This window comes from Cupressus sempervirens, chromosome 4 (assembly GCF_028749045.1).
Source record: "Cupressus sempervirens isolate cs-2001-9-10 chromosome 4, ASM2874904v1, whole genome shotgun sequence".
NCBI lineage: Eukaryota > Viridiplantae > Streptophyta > Pinopsida > Cupressales > Cupressaceae > Cupressus > Cupressus sempervirens.
The window spans coordinates 285604821-285626548 of NC_143121.1; the positions used below are offsets into that span (position 1 = coordinate 285604821).

The 21728-nt window shown below is 32.9% G+C and overlaps 1 protein-coding gene across 1 annotated transcript; it reads left to right on the forward strand.

The window, feature by feature from the left end:
- Positions 1-11219: 11219 nt before the first annotated feature.
- LOC149561118 (xyloglucan endotransglucosylase protein 1-like) lies at positions 11220-18467 on the forward strand. Its single transcript, XM_089823751.1, has 4 exons — positions 11220-11510; positions 11622-11722; positions 11837-12030; positions 18264-18467. The coding sequence occupies exons 1-4, from the start codon at positions 11351-11353 to the stop codon at positions 18283-18285; spliced, it is 477 nt and encodes a 158-aa protein (XP_089679877.1). The 5' UTR covers positions 11220-11350; the 3' UTR covers positions 18286-18467.
- The last annotated feature ends 3261 nt before the right edge of the window (positions 18468-21728 follow it).

The window sequence follows — 21728 nt, forward strand, 5'->3', positions numbered from 1 at the left end:
ATCCAACCCTTGGAAATGAGTTGTACAAGTCTTAAGTAGACTTCATGCTCTAGTCTAGCCTAAAACTCAAACCGTAGCTTCCCAATTTGTTGGTTTTTCAAAAATTGCCTAAAAGTTGTCAAGCAATTTTGCAAAAATTACAAAGTTGTTAATGCAAATTTTTGACAACTTTTGCAATTTTGCTCCTAGCTCCTCAAATTTTGATAGAATATTACCAAAAATTATAGGATGACCTTAGAACATCTAAGGACCACCTTTACATAGTCTTCACCCCATTTTATTTCATTTTACCACATTTTTTCACTTAGAGCATTTTTTGCAATTTTCTCCTTATCAAGGCCTAATTGTCAAAATTAGACTCCTAATCCAAAACCTATTAAATAAAACCACCTAAACACAACTTGGGAATTTATAACTCATCCTTATTACCCCAATGGTTTTTTAGACCATCTACAAAACAAAATCAAGATTAGGGCTTTACCTTGCACCACCCAACCACTCATTTCTTTTCATTCCCTATAAAAAGAAGTCTCTCCTTTACTTGTAGGCTAATCAAAGATAATTTACATTTTAATATGTTGAGCACTTGAGAACTTCAAAACATAGCACACTAGCATTCAAGCATTAACATCTTACTAGTTTAATTTCATAGCGTAGTTGTTGCATACTTATTATTATCTTAGACTTCATTTTTATTGCATGGTATATTAAATTTGACTTAATTTCATAGCTTGAAATCTTGAATTTTTATTCTTAGTTAGCTTGCAATCTTACATTTTTATTCTTTGTGAGCATTTTTTTTGCAATCTTGTATTTTTATTCAGTGTATTTAGACTATCCTAAACCACTTCTTATTGAGATTTCATTTAAGGTAGGGGAGTTATTTTAGAGGTTGGGTCAAGATTATGAAGGGGTTTCTTTTTGTCAAAAACAATCTATTGGTATTATGTGTTTAGATTTTTTTACCCATGGCTCCTATCTTTATTCCCCTTATTACTAGTGGAAATATGTGTAATGACACTATCTCATAGTGTTCCCTATGGATTTGGACTTTGTATTGGAATTTCACATACGATCTACACATCCCACTCAAACTATCACATCTACTCTTGTGGCTCATGCTATTGTGACTATTATGAACCCTTTTTTGATATATAATGTTGTTAATATCCCCATGGATCCTTTTGATGCTCTTTCAAAGTAAAAAAACTTTTGACAATTTTAGGTTCATTACTGCTCTCTTCTTCACTACTTTCTCCAAACTCATCAATCTTCACATGTGCACTTTCTATGACCTTATGAGTAGTTAGATTCAAAAATTTGTACACTTTGCTTCTATTGGACTATCCTAGGAATATGCTTTCATCACTCTTGACTTCAAAATTTACCTTTCCTAGTCTCCTTCAAGATATAGCATTTGCTACCAAATACTTTGAAGTAACTTACATTGCGTTTATAGCCATTATAGTTCATAAGGAATCTGAATTGAGTCTTTCTTCATGTGTACTCTATTTAAGGTATGAAATATTTTACTGATTATTTCCTTCAAGTATTTGATTGCAACATTCTTCTCTATCATTAGGGTTCTTGCACAATCCATGATATATATGTTCCTTCTTTCTGCTATACCATTTTGTTGAGGTGTACTATGGGCTAATAATTTATTTTTTGATTTCACCTCTTCTATTTGACCTTAAACATTTTAGTTTCTTTCCTATTTCTTTCTCAACTCTAGCTAGTTACCACTTGAACTTTTGAAAAGATTTAGACTTATCTTTCAAATACATTACTATTATCATCCTAGAATAATCATCAATAAATAAAATGAAATACTTATCTCCACTATATCTTTCTATGCCAATAGGTCCACAAAGGTTTGTAGAACCAACTCCAAGACTTCTTTAGAATGATAGTTCTTGCTTTTGAAACTTGTCTTTCCCATCTTTCCAATTTGACAATTTTTGCACCCTCTTGCTTTTTTTTTTCACTCGTTTTGATTAGGCTATCAAAATTCACATAACATAATCTTTTATGCCATAACCAACTTTCTTTTGCTTGATCTATGAAACATGATCTTTCACTTAGATCTAGGTAGAATAGATTACCTTTTGTTTGATTGCCAGACCCAACTAAATTTCTTTTTCCATCCAATAGCTTGGCCTTTCCATTCATGAATTCTATATTGAATCCAATTTTGTTCAATTATATACACTTATTAGATTATTCTTTAGTCGTTCAACCTAGTAGGCATTGTCACATCTAAGTTCATTGGTTAGTGCAATACAATCTTTTCATTTTATATAACAAGGTTGATTATTTCAAATCTAACACTCCTACCATCATAGTGTTCCATGTGTTCAAACTTTGTTTTATCATGAGTCATATGGTGAGAACAACCACTATCAATAATGCATGTGTCATTTTTACTAACATGAGAAATAAGTGGCATCTTATCATCTTCATCATCTTCATCATCTTTTATAGCAATATAAACCATTTCATCATCATGACTACTTTCTGAATCTTTAGCCATGAAACAAAACTTCTTATCTTTATCCTTGTAGTCATTGTAGCTTTTAAAATCCTTCTTTCCTTTCTATTTTCTGCTCTTTTAGTTTAATTCTTTACCTTCTTTGTTTGGACACCTTGCAACAATGTTGCCAACTTCTTCACAAGAAAAACATATTATGGGCATTTTACCTTTGTACTTTCCTTTGCCTTTGGGATATATCTTTGAAAGTAGGGCTTCAATGACTTCAAGATTGCTATTAGAACTATCTTCTTCTCCACTTTCATATTTTTTTCCTCTAGATTTTCCACCTTTCTTTTTGAGTGAAAGCTTAGCTTGAAATGCAGATTCAATGCTTTTGGAGTTAAAAACATAGTTGTCATAGTTATCTAACTCAAAGGTTGTCAACCTTCCCACCAGTACATCCAAAGTTATGTCATTCTTGGGATCACATCTCATTTCTTGAATAGTTGAAACTCTAATTGCATAGATAGGAAAAAGAGTTTTGAGTACCTTGCTGACCATTGTGACATCATCAATTTTCCCTCCAAAGGCTCTAATTGCACTAACACTTGCTTTGATTCTTTCATTATATTTTGTAATTTTTTCATCCCCTCTCATCTTCATCTGATCAAACTAGCCTCTTAAGATTTCTACCTTAGCTCTCTTCACATTGTCACCTCCTCCATAGATACATTTCACCTTGACCCACATTTCATGAGTAGTAGCACAATCTTTAAATTCTTCAAATTCAACATAATTAAGAGTCGATACAATGTAAATCATCATTATGTTATGATTCTTATTTTCAACGTTTTCTTCCATAGTCAAAGTTCTAGTAGGTGCCTTATACTTGGTGTTCAAATATTTCAGTCCAAAGTCACTGATGTAGCTTCATAAATTCCTATCATGCCTCAAAGTTATCTTGGTTCAACTTGGGAATCTCTCTTCTATAAGACATCTTGATCTTAGCTTATGTCCTTGAATCCTTCTCTGCAAGGACCAAATGCTCTGATACCAATTATTGAAAATATAAGAGCAGTAACTGAGAGGGGAGGGGTAAATCAATTACAACAAAAATAAATCCTAGATCCCTTAGATGTCAATACAAATCAAAACCAAAACTCTATTGAAACTGAATTATTGTTGTTGCTTGGTTAACATAGAAGCACTCGATTTATACTAATAATTTACTATCACTCAACAAGTACTGAAATATCGATTGTTACTCTGTAAATACTGAACATGTACATCTTAAGATAGTAAGTGTGACTAACCTTAATTAATTTAGTTGCATACACGTAAAAGAAATAGCATGAACACAAGAGACACCAAAATTTAACATGAAAACCCAATTTGGGAAAACCACTAATTGCAACTAGTTACTATTTTTCACTCTTCTGAAGTGAGCCCTATTAGGAGCCAACCCTATTAAAGGTTACAAAATACACTGTTAGGTGTGACCCTATTGAAGGATTTAATCACCCTATTAAGAGAAGCCTTGTTAGAGGTCTTTACACACTTCAATCTAGAAATGCCACCTTGTTAGAGGATTTACAAAATAGTTGTTAGGCTAGCTTTGTTAAGATATTTGAACTACTACAATGGTTAGAGAGTAATAATGACTTGACTTGATTGCTAATGCAAGTGTCTTTTCTAATTAAAATCTCAATTTTGACCTGAAAACCCAATCCTTCCTGATCAGATTAATCTTTGCATCTCAACAAGGATATTTTTCTTATCCTTCCAATTTTGTTCCTTTAAACATCCTTTTATCTTCCCTACATTCTCAAATCTTCAATCCTCAACTTGACCTTATACTTATATCATAAACATTGTCAAGTCAACTTGAAAACAACTTAAAATAATTAATATTCATCTCTTCAGTTAGCTAGAACAAAAAGAAATTCATTAAACTCAATATGCCAAAAAAAGAAAATCCTTTGCTAGCTAACACAACTCGATAACCATTAACTCAAAAATGATTTTCTTGTGCTGACCAAGTGAACTCGATTAACACTACAACTTTGTAAACTTCCTTTGGTAACCGAGTGAGCTTGGTTAACACTGGTTCCATGCCAACTTTCCTTTGTTAACTGAGTCAGCTTAGTTAACACTGAACTTCTACAAACTTCTCTTTAGTGCCTAAGTGAACTCAATAAACACTGTCTTCTAAACTTGGTAAACTCTAGAATGATCAAAAAATACTGAAAACTATCTTCATCGCTTGAGTGATCTCGAAAGACACTAACTAGTAAAGATATGACATTTTGTGTAACATCAAAGACAATATACAATTGACCAATTGTTTTCATTAGACACTATAGATACTAGCTTGACAACTTATCCTATGCAATAATCAGAGAAGGATGACAATCAAAATTTTCAAGACCAATTTTTTACACTAGCCAAGAAACCAAGGAAAGAGACTCTGAGTTCATCTAAGTCTCCATTAGAACCACTATTTCCAAGAATAATTAGCAGTACACCATTGGCAACCACATAAGATCTAGAAATTGTTTTTTTTAGTCAATTATTAGCATTTTCCACTAGCAAAATTATTGAGAAGAGAAAAGTCATCAAAAGAACTCAAGAGACTCCTAAGGAAATGACAAATAAGATGCAAAGTTTGATAAATATATAGATCAGTGAGAGTGGTCCACAGAAAAAGGCAAACATAATATTGGAAGAATTTGACAATCACTTCAAGACATTAGCAGAAGTTTCTACTTTGAAGGCCCAAGATGAACATGATGTTAATATTTTCAAAAAAATATGTAATAATGTCTAGGATGATTTGGAAAACTTAGACACCTGCTTCAAAGAATTGAGAAGATGTGTATATGAAGGAAAAGAGTTATATGAGAAATGTGTCTTGTCACATGATTATATTCAAACCTTCACCACACAAACCAAAGTGAAAGAAAATGAATTGAAAAGTGTGGCCAATAAGTTAAGAAATTCAGATGGTCAAATCATTGACATGGAGCAAATTATTAGTAAAATACACAATGAATCCAAGATATTGGAGGCAAGCAAGGAAAATATATTCCAAAGATTTCTTTATTAAGAGAATATTCATCATTGAAGATAGACCTGATGAAGAAGCATCTTGATGATTATATGAAGGCTAAGGTATCTTATGAGTATTTCACTTATTTAGATTTTCAAGCCATTGAATTGACATCTTATGGCTTATGCACGTTTATCACTATACCCAATTTAGTAAAAGGTGCATGAAATAAAAGGTCTATTCAATTTGAAGAGGAGTTTTTATGACTCCATTACATTGCTAACCAACTCATCAACATAGTAAAATTGAATGTAAAATCAAAGTTTTTGACTTCTATATAGTTCTTGACTCATCTTTGTCACTAATGCCAAAGGGGGAGTGTTTGTATCAAAAATTGTATAGTGCATATTGTAAGGAGTAGTGTACATTGTAAAAGGAGATATTATGTATAATGTAAGGGTTAGTGTGTGTTAAGTAAAAGATGGTATATAAATATAAATGGTCCAAATTTTGAAAATTTTGTGTGGCCATGTGAAGGACTTCACATTTTATTATTTTGTAATTTTGGGACTTAGCCAAATTTTCCATATGTACCATCAATGCCAAAGGGGGATATTGTTGGCAATTTGGCTAAGAGGTGAATATATAAAGACTTTGAGGTTTTAATTTATGGAAAAATATATGCTATATTTGGTGAAAAGATTCTGGAATTATTTTTTGGAGGAGATAACTCAGTAAATTATCTAAGTATTATGAAGAATAACTGTCAGCGAAGACACCTTTTTTATTGGAAAATTTCACAAAGAGAATATTTGCACGTTCATACTTGAGGGGATATAAAACATGGTATGATGATCCTATATCTTAGATTGAATGGCATAATGAATTGTATGGATAAAACTATTGGTGATTTACCATTTACAATTGTGTTCAGGCATGACATAGAAAAGGCAAGGAAATGGTAATTTGTGTTAAGGAATTATTTTCATTTTCCAAAATAATTGCTTAACTGAATAGGGACGATAGCCTAGATATTAACCCTAACTTAGAAAAAGTCAATTTTATGTTTTGGGACATGTTTAAAGACTCGAAGGCTGAGAAGACACAACATAAATCTAAAAAGGAAATATTTGTATTTGCGAAGTTGTGAGATGTCTTTTGACATGGAGATGTACTTTTTATATGATGCAAACTTTATGTTAGAGCAGAGAAAGGACAATACATGTGAGGTTGTGTACAAAGAGCTATAACAGACAAATTAGATATTGAAGATATCAACAATGTCAAGAGTTTTTGATATCTATACCTTTAGTGTACATAATATGTTGAATTTTAGATTCATGTTTGAGCAGTGGGCTCATCTTTCCAATTTTGTAATTGTTATACCAATTCCTAATAGGGTAGAGGCTTCTAATAATGTCTAGTCCTCTATCAAGGACAAAGAAACTATATTGATGTAATAGAATCCTAATAAGGTCAATATCTTTCACAATATACTTTTGATTAGTGGGTACCATCTTCACTAGGGTTTTCACTTGGTTAAGGTTTCCCTAGTTAGCAAATAATGGTGTTATGAGTTGCATTGTGTTACTATTATGTATACTTTTCAACTTATTAACATTTGCATGTTTTAATAAAGATACCCATAGTTGGGCAAAAGTGATGAGAGCCATTTACAGCCTATTTGATGCCATATTTTAATCCATTTCATTTAGTTTCATACTCACTTCCTCATTCCATTTTCATCACATTTCATCCCATTTTACAATTTTATGTTGAATATGGTTATATATATATATATAAGTACTATTTAATTTAGTTTGGGATTAAAATATAGAAAAATCATTATTGATTGCTTTTTACTAATCTTTATTATTGCAACATGTTGATTTGTGGAATAGATCTTCTTGTTGCTTACTTCACTAGAATTTCCTATCACATTTGGGGCATAAGCTATTATACATGACTGGTGGGTTATTTCCACCATTTCCACATCAAAAAGAATTTCAAGGAGTATATTTGCAACCAGATCTTCAATTAGTATCATGACTTCTTTCAAATCATGAGTATACCAATGTACCATGTGGAGGAGAAACTAACATGAATTTTTTCAATGCCTTCATTTGATATGTATTGCATAACCATTCAATTTCTAGCTTACATCTCTTTGTTTTCATTGGGAGAGGAATATTGTGGTCGGGTGTGGATTATTATATTCTTATTTGATCACCTTCATAACAAACTTGTTGCTTTCTATGAAAGGAGAAACTCATTGACTAGTTTTTCCTTATATTTATCTATTGTTATAACAATAAACATTTTGGCCTATGATGTATGGTCAAGGTTTATGTGGGGTTTTTTATTGTAGTTTTTTGGTTGTGGGTAAAAAAAAACCATTCTATTTTATACCATGTTAGATAGAGGTGGTTATCATCTCCAAGCTATATATATTAGCTTGAGTGAAGAATTTGTATGTAAAAGGTTTGATCAATAATATAAAACTTTGCATGATTGAGAGTGCTTAAGAGAGAAATTTTTTGACTTCATCACTAGTAGGTTGAGGAGGAAGGGCCTACTACTCAGAATTCTGATGATTTCTGTAGCTCAAGATTGGTGTGTTTGATTTTTAATACAATAAGGTTTCCTTTCAATTCAATAATTAGTTTGAATTAGTACTTTTGCAATCTAATTAATGATGTAAATGAGTTATCAAGTTTGTGTTCAATCAACCAAACTAATTCATATTGTGAATCTCTAATCTTGGACTAGTACATGAAATTGTCATTGTTAATACACAGATTATTAAGAGCTTCCTATCATATTTTTATCAGAAGACAAAATAGAAAGTCAAATCATATTTGCATTTAGAAAATTATTGTGTTATGTTATTTATTCATGCATGATGTTCCTTAATTTCTTCTAGATTAATTTTCATTAGATTTATGAATTGTTATAGTTGTTATTATTATTGTTTTCATGTTTGTTTATGTTTTTGATGTTCATATCACCAAGAAGTGACAATTCATGTCGCTGGGATTTATTTAGTTTTCCATAGATTGACTTTCATCTATTGTAGTTGCATTCATAATCCATCATCTCGCAACTAGCATCCCTTGATGACATATTGCCTAGACACCTTTCACAAGACGATGCCCCAGATTGACACATATAGACAAAGCTGAAAATCATTCTAATCTATGTTAAATCTTTCTCCATTATTTGCCCTAGTGTTGGCCTATCAAAATTTGTGTGGAATATTGATTCGCCCCCCTCTTAGTATTTCCTAATTCTGATAGAAACAAAGTCACGACTAATGCCTATAATACTTATATCTACAACTGCATAAATCTTCATTTTTGGAGTGGAAGCTTTGGTATTATTGGGGATTGCACATACTATCATTCTTATGATGGTTCTTACCATATTTCTCACAATAAGGGTGCATTCAAGGAAAATTTTGTCAGAAATGGTTTTCACCGCATGTCCAACATTGAATCTTTAGTATTTCATTTTAATTTTTTTACCTTTTTACCTATTTTAATCCTTCCTTTAGAGATTCTTTTCTACTCAACACTCTGATAATTTCCACTTTTATATGTGTAACTATATATATTGTATTGTTGTTGTTTCGTCCAATCTATAAACTAAACAAATCTCATATTACTTTATTAAAAAAAAATGTTGTATAATAAGACTACTGTAGGATGTATCATTATTAAGAAGTATAGTTGTTGGACACTAGTAACATTTAATGGACATTTTAAAAAATTGCAATGTTGATCCCATATTTATTAAACATCACTAATGTTCATTTGGTGCAATTATTTGTCAGTTTCACTTCTACCCACTTGGTTGAATATCTAATATTAGCTAATGGATTGAGTATATGTGTTTTGAGTAAGAGGATTAATTGGTTGTATGAAATTAAAGGCCATTTTTTCAAATGGTGATACTATTCGAGATGACATTTCGGTCTTTACAATTGAATTGTTGTTATTCGACAAATGTCACATTTGAGGGTACACTTATTGGAATATTTAAGTAAAGTAAGCCACCAATGTTTGGTATGTAAAGACTTTCTTGTAGTGCCATCATCATAATTATGTGCTTGAAAGATGCCTTTATGGGATTCTTTCAAGATTCTCTTTTTCATGTCATATTATTAGGCTTTGTGGAAATTAAGCTTTCCTATATATATATGATCATTGATAGTGAGATTGCGAGTTGCTCTTGCTTCCATTGCATAAGCTGCATGTCACTTAATTTTCCTTCATTTTGTAGGTTCTCTTGGAGTGTTTATTTCAAATAATGAGCCAAATTAACATGACATGGAAACAATTTCCTATAATCTATATGAATCTTAATGATTTTCCTCTATGTTTAAATATTTCTAAGTTGCATGCACTTTTGGGTCTCTCATACACACATTTGTATAGATATATTATTGCACAATTAATGTATAACTCTTGAAGTATCAGATCGATGCAAACGAATGTGAAAGTTGCAACTCCCTGACGTCGATGTAACCTTATGTATGTTAATGGTGCAACATTGATATATAATACAATCTAATATGATAATGTCCACCCAACGAATGGCTTCTTGTTTGCAATCTTGTGAAATGAAAACCTTGTGCGATAGGAAAATGATCATCATCGAGGACATGTAAAACAATATGTCATAATTGACATTGAGATTATATCTAAAAATAAAGCTTGTACAGATGTCTTTGCGTTGAAAATGGTAGTGTTTTAAATGATGTACGAATTCAAGGCGTATCGAGATGGAGGTCATAGAAACAAAATTTGAAATGCTTCATGATAGATTCTACTAATTAGTTGTTTCAATCTAAAAATTGAACTCCACTACTAGAGCTACATATGGACATTGACCATAACATAAATAATAGAAGTCTTGATAGGCACGTAGGTGAAGTGGAAAGAACATTCGTCTTGAAATTTTATTAAAGGAGGGCATCCTTTATTAGCTCGAACTGTTTAAGGATACTACGTGGATACCCAGAGATATGAAAGGAATGTTAAAAGGAGCGATTGCCTCGTCAATGCATATTCCGTGGGTCCTTCAATAACCTACATGGAAGGAGTGGTGAAAACAGATGACCCACCGCATATAACTAACACTGAACAATCCTCACTGATTATACAGGGGCATGTCATGGGAATGGAATGGAGCATGGGGCATACGGGTGCAAATAGGTTGCACCGTAGGACTAATTACATGCTAAAGCATGGCATTGCGATTTGTACCATGTAGCGGTGTCATGCTCATCCCAAGACGTAAGGGTGTTTTAATGACGTTGGGTTTCGTTAGAACTTGACGGTTTGTTGCCTGTTTTTCCCCACTTTCAGCTGATCCTGTAAAATTTGGATTGGATTAGTACGGACACGATGACAACGTGGAAATCCCACGCGGGAACCCGACCCATTGTTTACAAATATGATGTAATAACGTTTTGGGTTACCTGCACGCTTCATCTGATTGCGTCTGCTGGTCAACATCCAAGACAACTATTTTGACGACAACTGTTTTAAAATAAACACAGCTAAGACTGCCGTATGACAAGAAACACGGTCCTCTGCTGGCAACAAAACCCAACAACCCTTTAATATAAATTCAAAGCGCGCTCCAACTCATCACTACTTCAACAACTCTGTGCTAAGTGTGAAATTTCTGGCGACTTTCCATTCCCTACCTGACGACACTCACTCATGTATACATAAATATCATTCACTCTCCTCATCAGCCATCACCATTCGGCACTTGAATCACACTATTACAACTGCTACTCTTGTTCCTGCAAGCTTCCAATGGATCTGTTTCCATCTTTCCTCCTCCTAACCCTTCTTCTCTCCTCCCACCTTGTTTCTGCTGATTTCTACAGCGACTTTGACATCACATGGGGAAACGACCGTGCTAAGGTACTCGACAACGGCCAACACTTGCAGCTCACTCTCGATCAGTCCTCTGGTATACTTTTATTTATCTCGTTTGCTTACCTTTTATATCTATACGTGTGTGTTCTTTACACTTGTCGAACTGGTGCTTATCTCCTCCTCTGCCTCTGCTGTATGGAAACAGGTTCAGGGTTCCAATCCAAGAACGAATATCTCTTTGGCAAAATTGATATGCAAATCAAGCTCGTTCCTGGTGACTCCGCCGGCACTGTGACCGCATACTATGTAAGTCTCTCTCCCTCCAACTCATTCTATATTCCTCATATTCGGAGTGCTCTGTATTTGTATTGTTGTGGGAATTTGAGCATGGCCTAATAAAACGTTCATTTGCTGCCGCAGCTCTCCTCACAAGGTGATAAGCACGATGAGATAGACTTTGAATTCTTGGGAAACCTGTCCGGAGATCCGTACATAATGCACACCAATGTGTTCTCTCAGGGCAAAGGGAACCGCGAGCAGCAATTCTACCTCTGGTTCGACCCCACCGCAGACTTCCACACCTACTCCCTCCTCTGGAATCCCAAACAGATCATGTAAGTTAATATCAGATGCCCTCTTTGGCCTGGCCCTCCTACATTTAACATCCTTAATGTTGCAGATAATAATGAGTATTTCTGATACCGTGCAGGTTAAAACATTTCGCATAAGCACTAACAAAATTTATAACTTCAAACTGCATTAGTGTCACCAGTATGCCAATTGAATAATACACATATGAATCCAAAGAATGTAGGCATACCACACACCTATTATTCCTTGTTTGATAATTTATAAAATAGAAAACTATAGAAAGGGTTCATCTGGCACGTATGAGTTACATTGAAGTTTTGTCCTTGCATCTTATAAAAGTGTTCAAATTAGTAATGCTACACTTAAAGGGTGTACATGTTAAATATAAATGCACTAATAAGAATTTTTTCTCAGATAAATAATGCAAACCCCTTAAAAAATTTAAAAGACAATGATGAAAAATGATAATGCAATTATCAATGGAAGATAAGCATTTTCTTGACATCGCATTCAATATGATATTGTTAAATGTGCAGGCATAAATTCCAATCCCATCTGTAACATATTAGCTTCTAGAGGGAAGTGCATGAATTCTTTTTGCTAAACACAACTTCTATCCTATAATCATAAATTCAAAGAATGGTAGAATCCAAAAAAAATAATTTAGAATGATATATCTGTTAAATCAATAACTTTTCTGATGAAACTAAAAAATAAAAATTTAATTTTAAAAGAAGTTAATAATGATTGGGTGTTAAAACTTAGTTTGATCACTAATTAATGGTAGAAGCCTCCACTAACTAACTTTGTATGAATTAAATTGATAATAAACAGTTATGTTGTCTTGTATATATACATCTCACCTACATGCCTAATTTTTTTCCCCCCTAAATGTCAGTTGTGCCTACAATGATGCTAGTAATACATAAGCTAGGTCACCCTAGACTCTTTTTTGCCCACCCTGTGCATAATAATGGAGGAATTTCTTATATTGACAGTTAGATACAAACAAAAAAAATTATACAATTACTTCTTCACCATCCTATAGCATACTGCTAGAGATGTAGCTTAATGTGCCTTCTCTTATCTCGGCCTTCACAATATTTGCCTGACATTTGGTTGGCACCAATCATAATCCAATCAAATCATTGAAATTTATAATTGAAGAATTTTATGGTCAAAACTTGCATCTTTCTCTGAAAGTATCTAGTATTAAATACAAATATTCAAAAATATTAAATTTGATTGGATACCATAGCTCATGTTTAACTAATGTTTAAGGAGAGAGCCCTTGGCGCAAGAGTTGAGATGCAACATAGTTTCTAACAAATAATTGCAGGATGAATTTGACAAAGAGAATAAGGATACTTAAATTTATATGATATTAATTGTAGGTAAATATACTCACTTGCTCTTGTGTACATAAAGTATTCAAACAACAATTTCTTCCAATATTTTTTTGTCTACTGAAATCTCAAAACCTACAATTTTGGCCCAAAAAGAGGGTATGAATGAAAACAAAATGTCAAGATTTTTAGAGAGAAATCCTCCCAGTTACTAAAGTACTCATTGTGGGTTTAGTGGTGGGCGTTGGTTTCGAATGTTTTATGCTTAGCTACAATAAAATTGGGTTACTTATCGTTACTATAAATCTACATCATATTTTTTTTGCAAAGATAGTCAAGCAAACTAGAAATGCATAAATCCAATGATATAGATCATGGAAATTTCACAATTCTTTTAAATTGTAGTCAATGTAATAAACTATTATTCCAGATTTAGTTGGTACAAAAAAATTGTTCCATCAATCTGAATTACAAAATTAGAATATTTAGACAAAAATTGCCTTGAATTCTTTCATCATAGTCTAATTGTTAGAAAAGAAAAGACCCATATAGCCGAAAGATGATTTTTTCTTTTCAGAGTCCCATGACCATGAAACTAAAAAAAAAGCAAAATACCCAAGACCCATATATCCTGCTCCAGTTGTAGACACCATCTCTAGTAGTACATTAACCAAAATACATGACAAAGGTTGGCATCATATATTTCAGATCAATGCATTGAAGGATGGGAGTTCTTTTTGCAGTTAATAATAGTGTGTCAAAACATTTTGAGTTAATGTCCATCTTACAAAAGATTGCAACTTCAATGAATGCACTAGCAAATACAAAAATTAATGTTAAGAAAAGCTGAATTTTGATTGGATGTTCTCAATACTTTAATCCTTGCTTCAAGTTAGTCTTTGGTATAGTTTAGTGACAGGGAAACTCAAATCTAGGGGTTTTTGGAAGCAATTTCTAAAGCTCATTCTAGCATTGGAATTCATCTCTTTAATAATGTTCTCTAGCTAGCATAACTTGTTTATGTTTCTCTATTTTGCATCAAATCCCTCCAAAAATTTGTGGAGAAATCTCCGTTATGTCACTCACACTTTTCTTAGGCTTCTTTACTTGCACGACCATTTGTGAATGCTACAACTAATATAAACAAAAAAAATGCTCTATTAGATGTTTGAGCTCTATAGAAGAAGAACTTATTCAAAATAAATTTAGAGTTAATTGCACCATAGTGGAGAGTGTCCATGTCGATATAGAAATTAGGGTACTTAAAAATGTCTAAGACGCAAATTGGAGATGTGGAGTAGTATAGATGAGGCACATCAACGCATGAGGCATGCATCAACTATCATAAAGCTAAAAGAGTTGGGAAATACCTCAGTCTTGAGATATCTGCAATCTGTAAGTAGTGCATTGAGATATGTGTGTTCTCTTCCATAAAGAAGATATAAAGTTTTATTGGTATACTACAACACATTTTGAAAATATTTTAAATTAATATTTTAATTAAATATTATCATTAGGTAAGTTTTGATATTAATGCCTTCTCTGGTCTATGAAAATTCCAAATCTCTACCAAAAATTTAAAGCTATTAATTTAGACCAACTGCAAGTAAAGAAACTTTTAATTGTTTAACCTTTGAGCATATTACTATTTATCATTAGCAAGTATAAATTAAATCTTGAGAAATTTGAATTTTGATTGGTCTGGGCAACCCAATTTAATCATAGTTTAAAATAGACCCATTGGTAATACTTCTCTACCAAGGCAGGAACTAACAAGGCAATGTTCTAAGAGTTGATCCAATTCTCTCCAAAAAGTTGCATCCTTATTGTTTCTATCCTTTAGATTTCAACTTTGATGTTAACTCATGGTGATGCAATAGAGGAGTATCCAATGAGGGTTTCCATGGTGGTCTACAATAGTAAATATCTAGCAATCACATCTTAGTCTACAATAGGTACATACTTGAACACTTGTGGAAGGTCAATTAGGAATTTATTTTTTGTCTTTTTCATATATGAGTTAGTCAATTCAACAAATTTGTGTAATAAATGTCTTAATTAAAAAATGATAGCTTCAAAAAAATCACTCATCCATTTAAAAATAATCAAACTCCATTACCAATTGAAGCTAATAATTCTTATAGAACTAATTAAAACAAAAGACAAATAGAACATAAACATTACATGAACCTCAACCCATCTCCATTCATGGTCACATATACACATGGCTACTACTTTTAGCCACATATGTGATTTCTCACATACTAAACACAATATTTAATCAAAATTTCCTTGCTCTAATTCATAAAAACTAAAAATAACTATAGGCACCTTTTTAATTTTTCTTTTACATTTGAGGTATAGAGATTTTACACCAAAAAAATTATAATATCAAATCAATATAACATCTTCATTGGCCTTATTTATCTATATTATTCCATCCTTTGGATTTTCTACTTCTAATCTTATTATTAAGTTTTTCTATCATTAGCTCCTCATATGACTTTTTTTTAACATGAATATCCTAGGATTTCAGTATTGTAAGCCAAATGAATGCAAAAATACTCATAATTAGAGAGGCACATTTTTGTCAAAACTCCACCTGGGGCACTACAGGACACAAACCTATCATTCAAAATCATTAGAGAGAAAGATTTTTTTTTTATTTTAAAAATTGAGTTTAGATTCCATCACACTCATCTCCTAGGGCCAACAAGACGATACTTAGGAAGTAATACAACACCACATCTTGATATTCTTGATTTTCCACTTCCACCAATTTCTTCATTAACTACCACAACAATGTATAGAGAAAAAATAAAAAAATTGTACAAGAGAGAAAATAACTCAAAAAGGAGGCCAACAACATAATGCTTAAGAAGAAATCGAACACCCAATCTTGAAATTCTTGATTTTCCACTTCCATAGATTATAAAATAAAGGGGAAAATTTTTAATTTGTAAAAGAGAGAAGATAACTCAAAAAAAGAAGCTAATTTACCATGGATGTGAATCAATAGACTCAAGGAGAGTAAAATAAAACCTACTCAAAATCACAAAGGGATAATCTCTATTTCCAAAGTAGTTTAAAAAAAATAAAAATAAAACAAAAACTACACAAAAATTATATTTAATAAATTAATAAAACATTATGTAAGTGATAGGTTTGGATTAGCTTTATTGTGTTATATTTTGATTAAATTTGAATAACTTATTATCCCTCCACCCCCCTCCCAACTAATTTTATTGATATTTTCTATTCATGTATTGAATTAGAACTCTTTATTATGTACTTTAATCAAATAGAAAAACTTATATGATAATAATAAGTTCAATTAAAATCATTTAAAAAATAATTATTGGATTGCTTATCTCATAGAAAAGCTTGGGCACAAACTTTAGGAAAATTTAATTATATTTGGTCATTGTCTAGAGCTATCAAATTATCATCATACAAAAAGAAACTAATTTGAGGTAGAAAGGCTCCAACTTTGAGATAAAATATTGATGTGCATAATATATTTCCAAATAGATTTCGCATATTTATCCCCTTGAGGTTAGAATAGAACATAAACATGTATATATTTTTTATCATTGTCTTCTTCACTAGTTCTATTTTAATAGCCATGACTACCATGGTACTACTTTGGGGGCTATAATACACATATTATGGCATAATAGTACCTAAAAATTTACTAGCCACCTAATTGATTGTACATAAACTTTAAACCAAATATATTTTTTTCTCAAGATATTGCTCAAATCATTTTGCAATAAGAAAATATTTTTAAGTATAATAAAAATACTTGAGGATGGTTTGAGAGTAAGTTGAAATCTTTAGCTATTTTGAATATCTTATCATGATCATTTTGTTGACTTCCACCACATTTTCCCTGATCACAAGGATTGCATTGACCTATGTGCTATATGAGATGACATGCAATAATATCATATTTGGACTTATAAAAGCTATAAGATTATATGCTTTATAATGATAAAGGTTATGAATAAAGGTGGGAACACTTATAATGCTAATATTTTATTATTATTAAGTAGGTAGGGAGAGAGCCCTAATCCTAAAAAAAAAGTCACATTACAAAACTATAGCACAAAAAATACTAAGAATAGCAACAAGCCAACATGGTTGAAGAAATAACAAGCTAGTTCAAAATATGAAAAAATAAACTAAAAGCAGATTCCATCTATATGAGACATAATCAGATAACCACTTAGCTATTAAACTAAATACTAACAATATTAACGTCATTCAATTTTTTAAAGCATATTGTTGGAAATTTAGGTAGGTTAGAAATTTTGATGTTGTTATTTATGGAAACATATCAGTCCTATGAAGTGGGTAGAACATGAAGAAAAAGATATGACAGTTGTACTTAGAAAATTGTGTAAAAGTGTTGAGTAGTTTATTAGACATAACATATAGAGTTTTGATTGGCAAGCTTTACAGACACATTATGGACATGTGAAAAGTTATGTACATATACCTGGGATTATGATGATGAAATATGTGAGTGTGCAGGATAGTACAAAATGTACTAACATAGTAATGATGAGTTTACTAGTTTCAACACTATATAGATAGAACGTGGCATGATGAAGAAATGAATATTTTGGGTAAAGGGAATTTTTTTAATGAAATAATTACTTAATAAATTAGGGACAAAATCCTAGATGTTAACCATAAGTGGGCAAAATTTAATTTTGTATTTTGGTAAAATATATAGAGGCATGAAGGCTGACTGGGAAGTTATTCGTAATTAGCAAGGTATAAAGGAAATATTGCAAATGCAAAGCTATGTGAATGATTATGTGAAGTGATGCAATATTGATATAATATTTTGTGATGCAAATTCTAATGTATGATAAGAGGAATGTGAATTTTGTGATGAGCAGCAAAGGCAAGATCCAATATTGAAGATATCAACAACAATGTAAAGAGGCTTTTGTATCTATCTCTTTGTATTAAAGAACTACATTGTATATTGCATGTTTCACAAGATACTTTTGATTAGTGGATCATTTTGTGGGTACCATCCTCACTAAGGTTTTCCCTTGCCCAAGGTTTTCCTAGTTAAAAAAATACGTTGTTATGAGTTCTCTGATTGCATGGTTAAGTTTATTGTTCAACATAGTTAGTTTACTTTCTTATGCATGTTATAAAGTTAAAGATATTTAGTTTTGAGCTAAAGTTTGTGAAATACTAATTCACTCCCCCTTTCTTGGTATTTTCTATTTTGGCCAATTGTATTAATTCTCATTAGACTATAAATACCTTGTGTTATAATATCCCAAAACCAAAATAAAAAATAATTTTTAATATAATCAAATTTTAAAAGTTTTAAACCAAAAAATGCCCAAAAAGAAGAACACCAAATGACTAATCATTTAATTTTTTCAATGCCTCCAAAATCTTGGCAAGGCAGTAAAGATCCTTCATCTAGGTCTCATACTCTCTCATTGCATTGTCAAAATCATAGAGATCATTCCTACCATTTTCTTAATATGTTTTTGAAATAAAAGCAACCAAAACAAGGGGGCTAGCACATTATAAATTAGCTGGATGACTACCAGCAGATAACCATCAGAACAAAACTAACCCCTAATGCTTTTTAAAATAAAAACAAAAGTTTTATGCTATAATAACTATAGGCTTTAAGAAAAATGCCTATTAACAAGCAATAGAAGTATATACTAAAATTATAAAGATATCTATAGGCTTTAAACAAAATGCCTATTAGCCGATAGAAGTCATTTAACAAAAAAAAAGGCGTGATAGCCTTAAAACCAAAAAAAGTCTATAAACCAGCAGATTAACTACATGTAGAAAAGAAGAAGCAGGGAGCCCTTAATATTTTTTGACCTCCTTCTTCCCCAAGAGGACATTCACCCAATCTTCCGTTGGGAACTCATAAAGCAACTTGGAGTCCTCTCTGGGCAAGTCCCCTTCAGCATCCTTCAATAGAAACAGAGTGTTAGCCATTGCATGAGTGACTTTAACCGTAAACTTGGTTAACAATCCCATTCTTTCCTCAAATGCTTGAATTCTCTCCTACAACACATTACCAGCCTTATCCAAGACACCCAAATGTCTGAGACACCCAGATGTCCGTCCCTGCCAGCCTGCATATCCTACATAATAAGGGGGTTAGTGGCCTTTTTAGAATCTACCTTAACAGGGGAGGAGATCATAATGGGGAATGCATCCTGTCCACCATTTTAGGGAATTAATCTTTAGTAAGGTCCACAGACCTAGGCACCATCGTCTTCGAGACATGCAGCACCTCCTTATTCTCCTTGCCATTGTCTGAGATTGACCTGGAAGAATTAGAAATCTCTTGTTCCACCCCCTTTAAACCTCCCTTACCAAAGTTAATAGTTTTCTCCTTCATTCTTTTTTTGTGGTAACTTGAATCCTCAAAATCTAATTCCCCCTCCGCTCCCTCCCTTAACTTCCTCTTAGCCTAAGAATTAGCCAACCTCCTTGACCTCCTCCTTCCCCCTCTTTCCTCATCCTCTGACTCCATTTGCATTTTCTCCTTACCCCTTCCCTTTTTCCCCCTAGGGGAGGGATTAATTGAGGACCCACTGGGAAAGGGTTGAGGGGGGGGGCTCTAGGACCAATAATCCTAAGGGGGACCATTGGGGGCCTGGGGGTCGAGTGAATAGGAATATCAACTTACACAATCCTAGGGGGGAACAAGGAAAGTTGAAATTGGTATAGCCTAAAAATTAGACCTTGGTGCAGAATGGTAAAATTAATCCCCCTACACATTTTATCTTTCACATCCACAACAGAATCTTCAAGATCATGCAGTAGGAAGAAGGGAATTGAAATAAAATCATGGTGTCTAAAATGCTTAAGAAGAGGGAAATGGTAGTAGTAGAAAAATCCATACCTTCCTTCGAGGGTAAGATATGTCATCAGAATTAGAAAAACCTCGTTCCATGGGTCAGGAAACTTCTCCCTTATGAAACCCCCTCTGTGTCGAACCAGTTCCTCACCATGCTTGAAGAAAAATTGTAGACTGGTTTCATTAGTCACTTGTGTCACCTTCTTCTATTTTCTTCCCCTCATTGCCATGCCTATTGCCATAGCAATCACCTCCTCCAAAACATGACATGAGATACCATTAATGGTCACCTTGCGATTCTCCCATGAGTTAACAAACTGCATAGAGAAATTTTCTTCATGACCGTTGAGGGTCTCCATGAATGGGACAAAACCACCCTCTCTCATAATGTACTAGACCAAGGGCTTCCTCACACTGTCATCGATCAAAGCCGGTTCAATGCATAATAGGTTACCTCCCATCTCTGTCATTTTTTCCTCTCCTCTCTCTCTATTCAAAACCCAGGTTGTAAAAAAATACTTCACTCTTAGAAAATAAACCCATAAATAGAGAGTATAATTACATTTAATAGTAATAATGGAACCTACCAAATTGGTGAGAAAGATGATGAGTTGGCCACCACGATCTTTCCCCCAATCGTTCCCATCATTCCCAACATGCCACAAATCTATAAAATATAAATCTCTTTATGCACGACATACAATGATCCATAAAGGGAAATGAATAAAAAATCCTTGATTTCAACCTTCCAATTTTTGGGCTATAAGTTATAAGTATTTCTTGTACTCAAGCCTTTTCTCTTTACCACATAAGCATCAAGTACATTTTGACCCTACTAGCTCAACAATATTATAAAAAAGTAACTAGCTATGATTCATCATTATTTATTTCCTTATTCACTGACTCCCTCACCAAATTTGGCAAAGCATTCAAATTCCTCCAACCTCTTAGCCCTTCTAGTTTTAAGCCAATCGCCACCATGCCATTAGCCACTCTATTTCCCTCCCAAAAAAATTGATTCAAATAAAATCTATTGAGGGTGGCTAATAGGTACTTGATATCATTAATAATACTTCTGATAGACCATCCCTCCTGCATATTGCCTTTAACTATCTCAGTAATGACTTTAGAATCATCTTCAACTTGTACATCCTGCCACCCCACACTCAAGACAAACTTTAAACCCTAGTACAGAGCCATCACTTCTGCAACATTATTTGAAACTTTCCCTAACAGACCAGCATACGCTAGCAACATCATCCCCTTGTAGTCCCTAACAATCCCTCCCCCCTCTGATCCCTCCTTTCTAGTCACACCATTGAAATTAAGTTTAACCCACTTAGTTGGCGAGGGTTTCCATCAAGTTCTCTTTCTAGCCATAAGATTAGAGTTGTCAATCTCCATAATCCCATCCATCAATGACCAACACTTCACAATTCTAACCTCCACGGTAGAAGGGGGAACACTGGTTTTCTCCAATTACAGCATCTAATGTTATCAACTATCA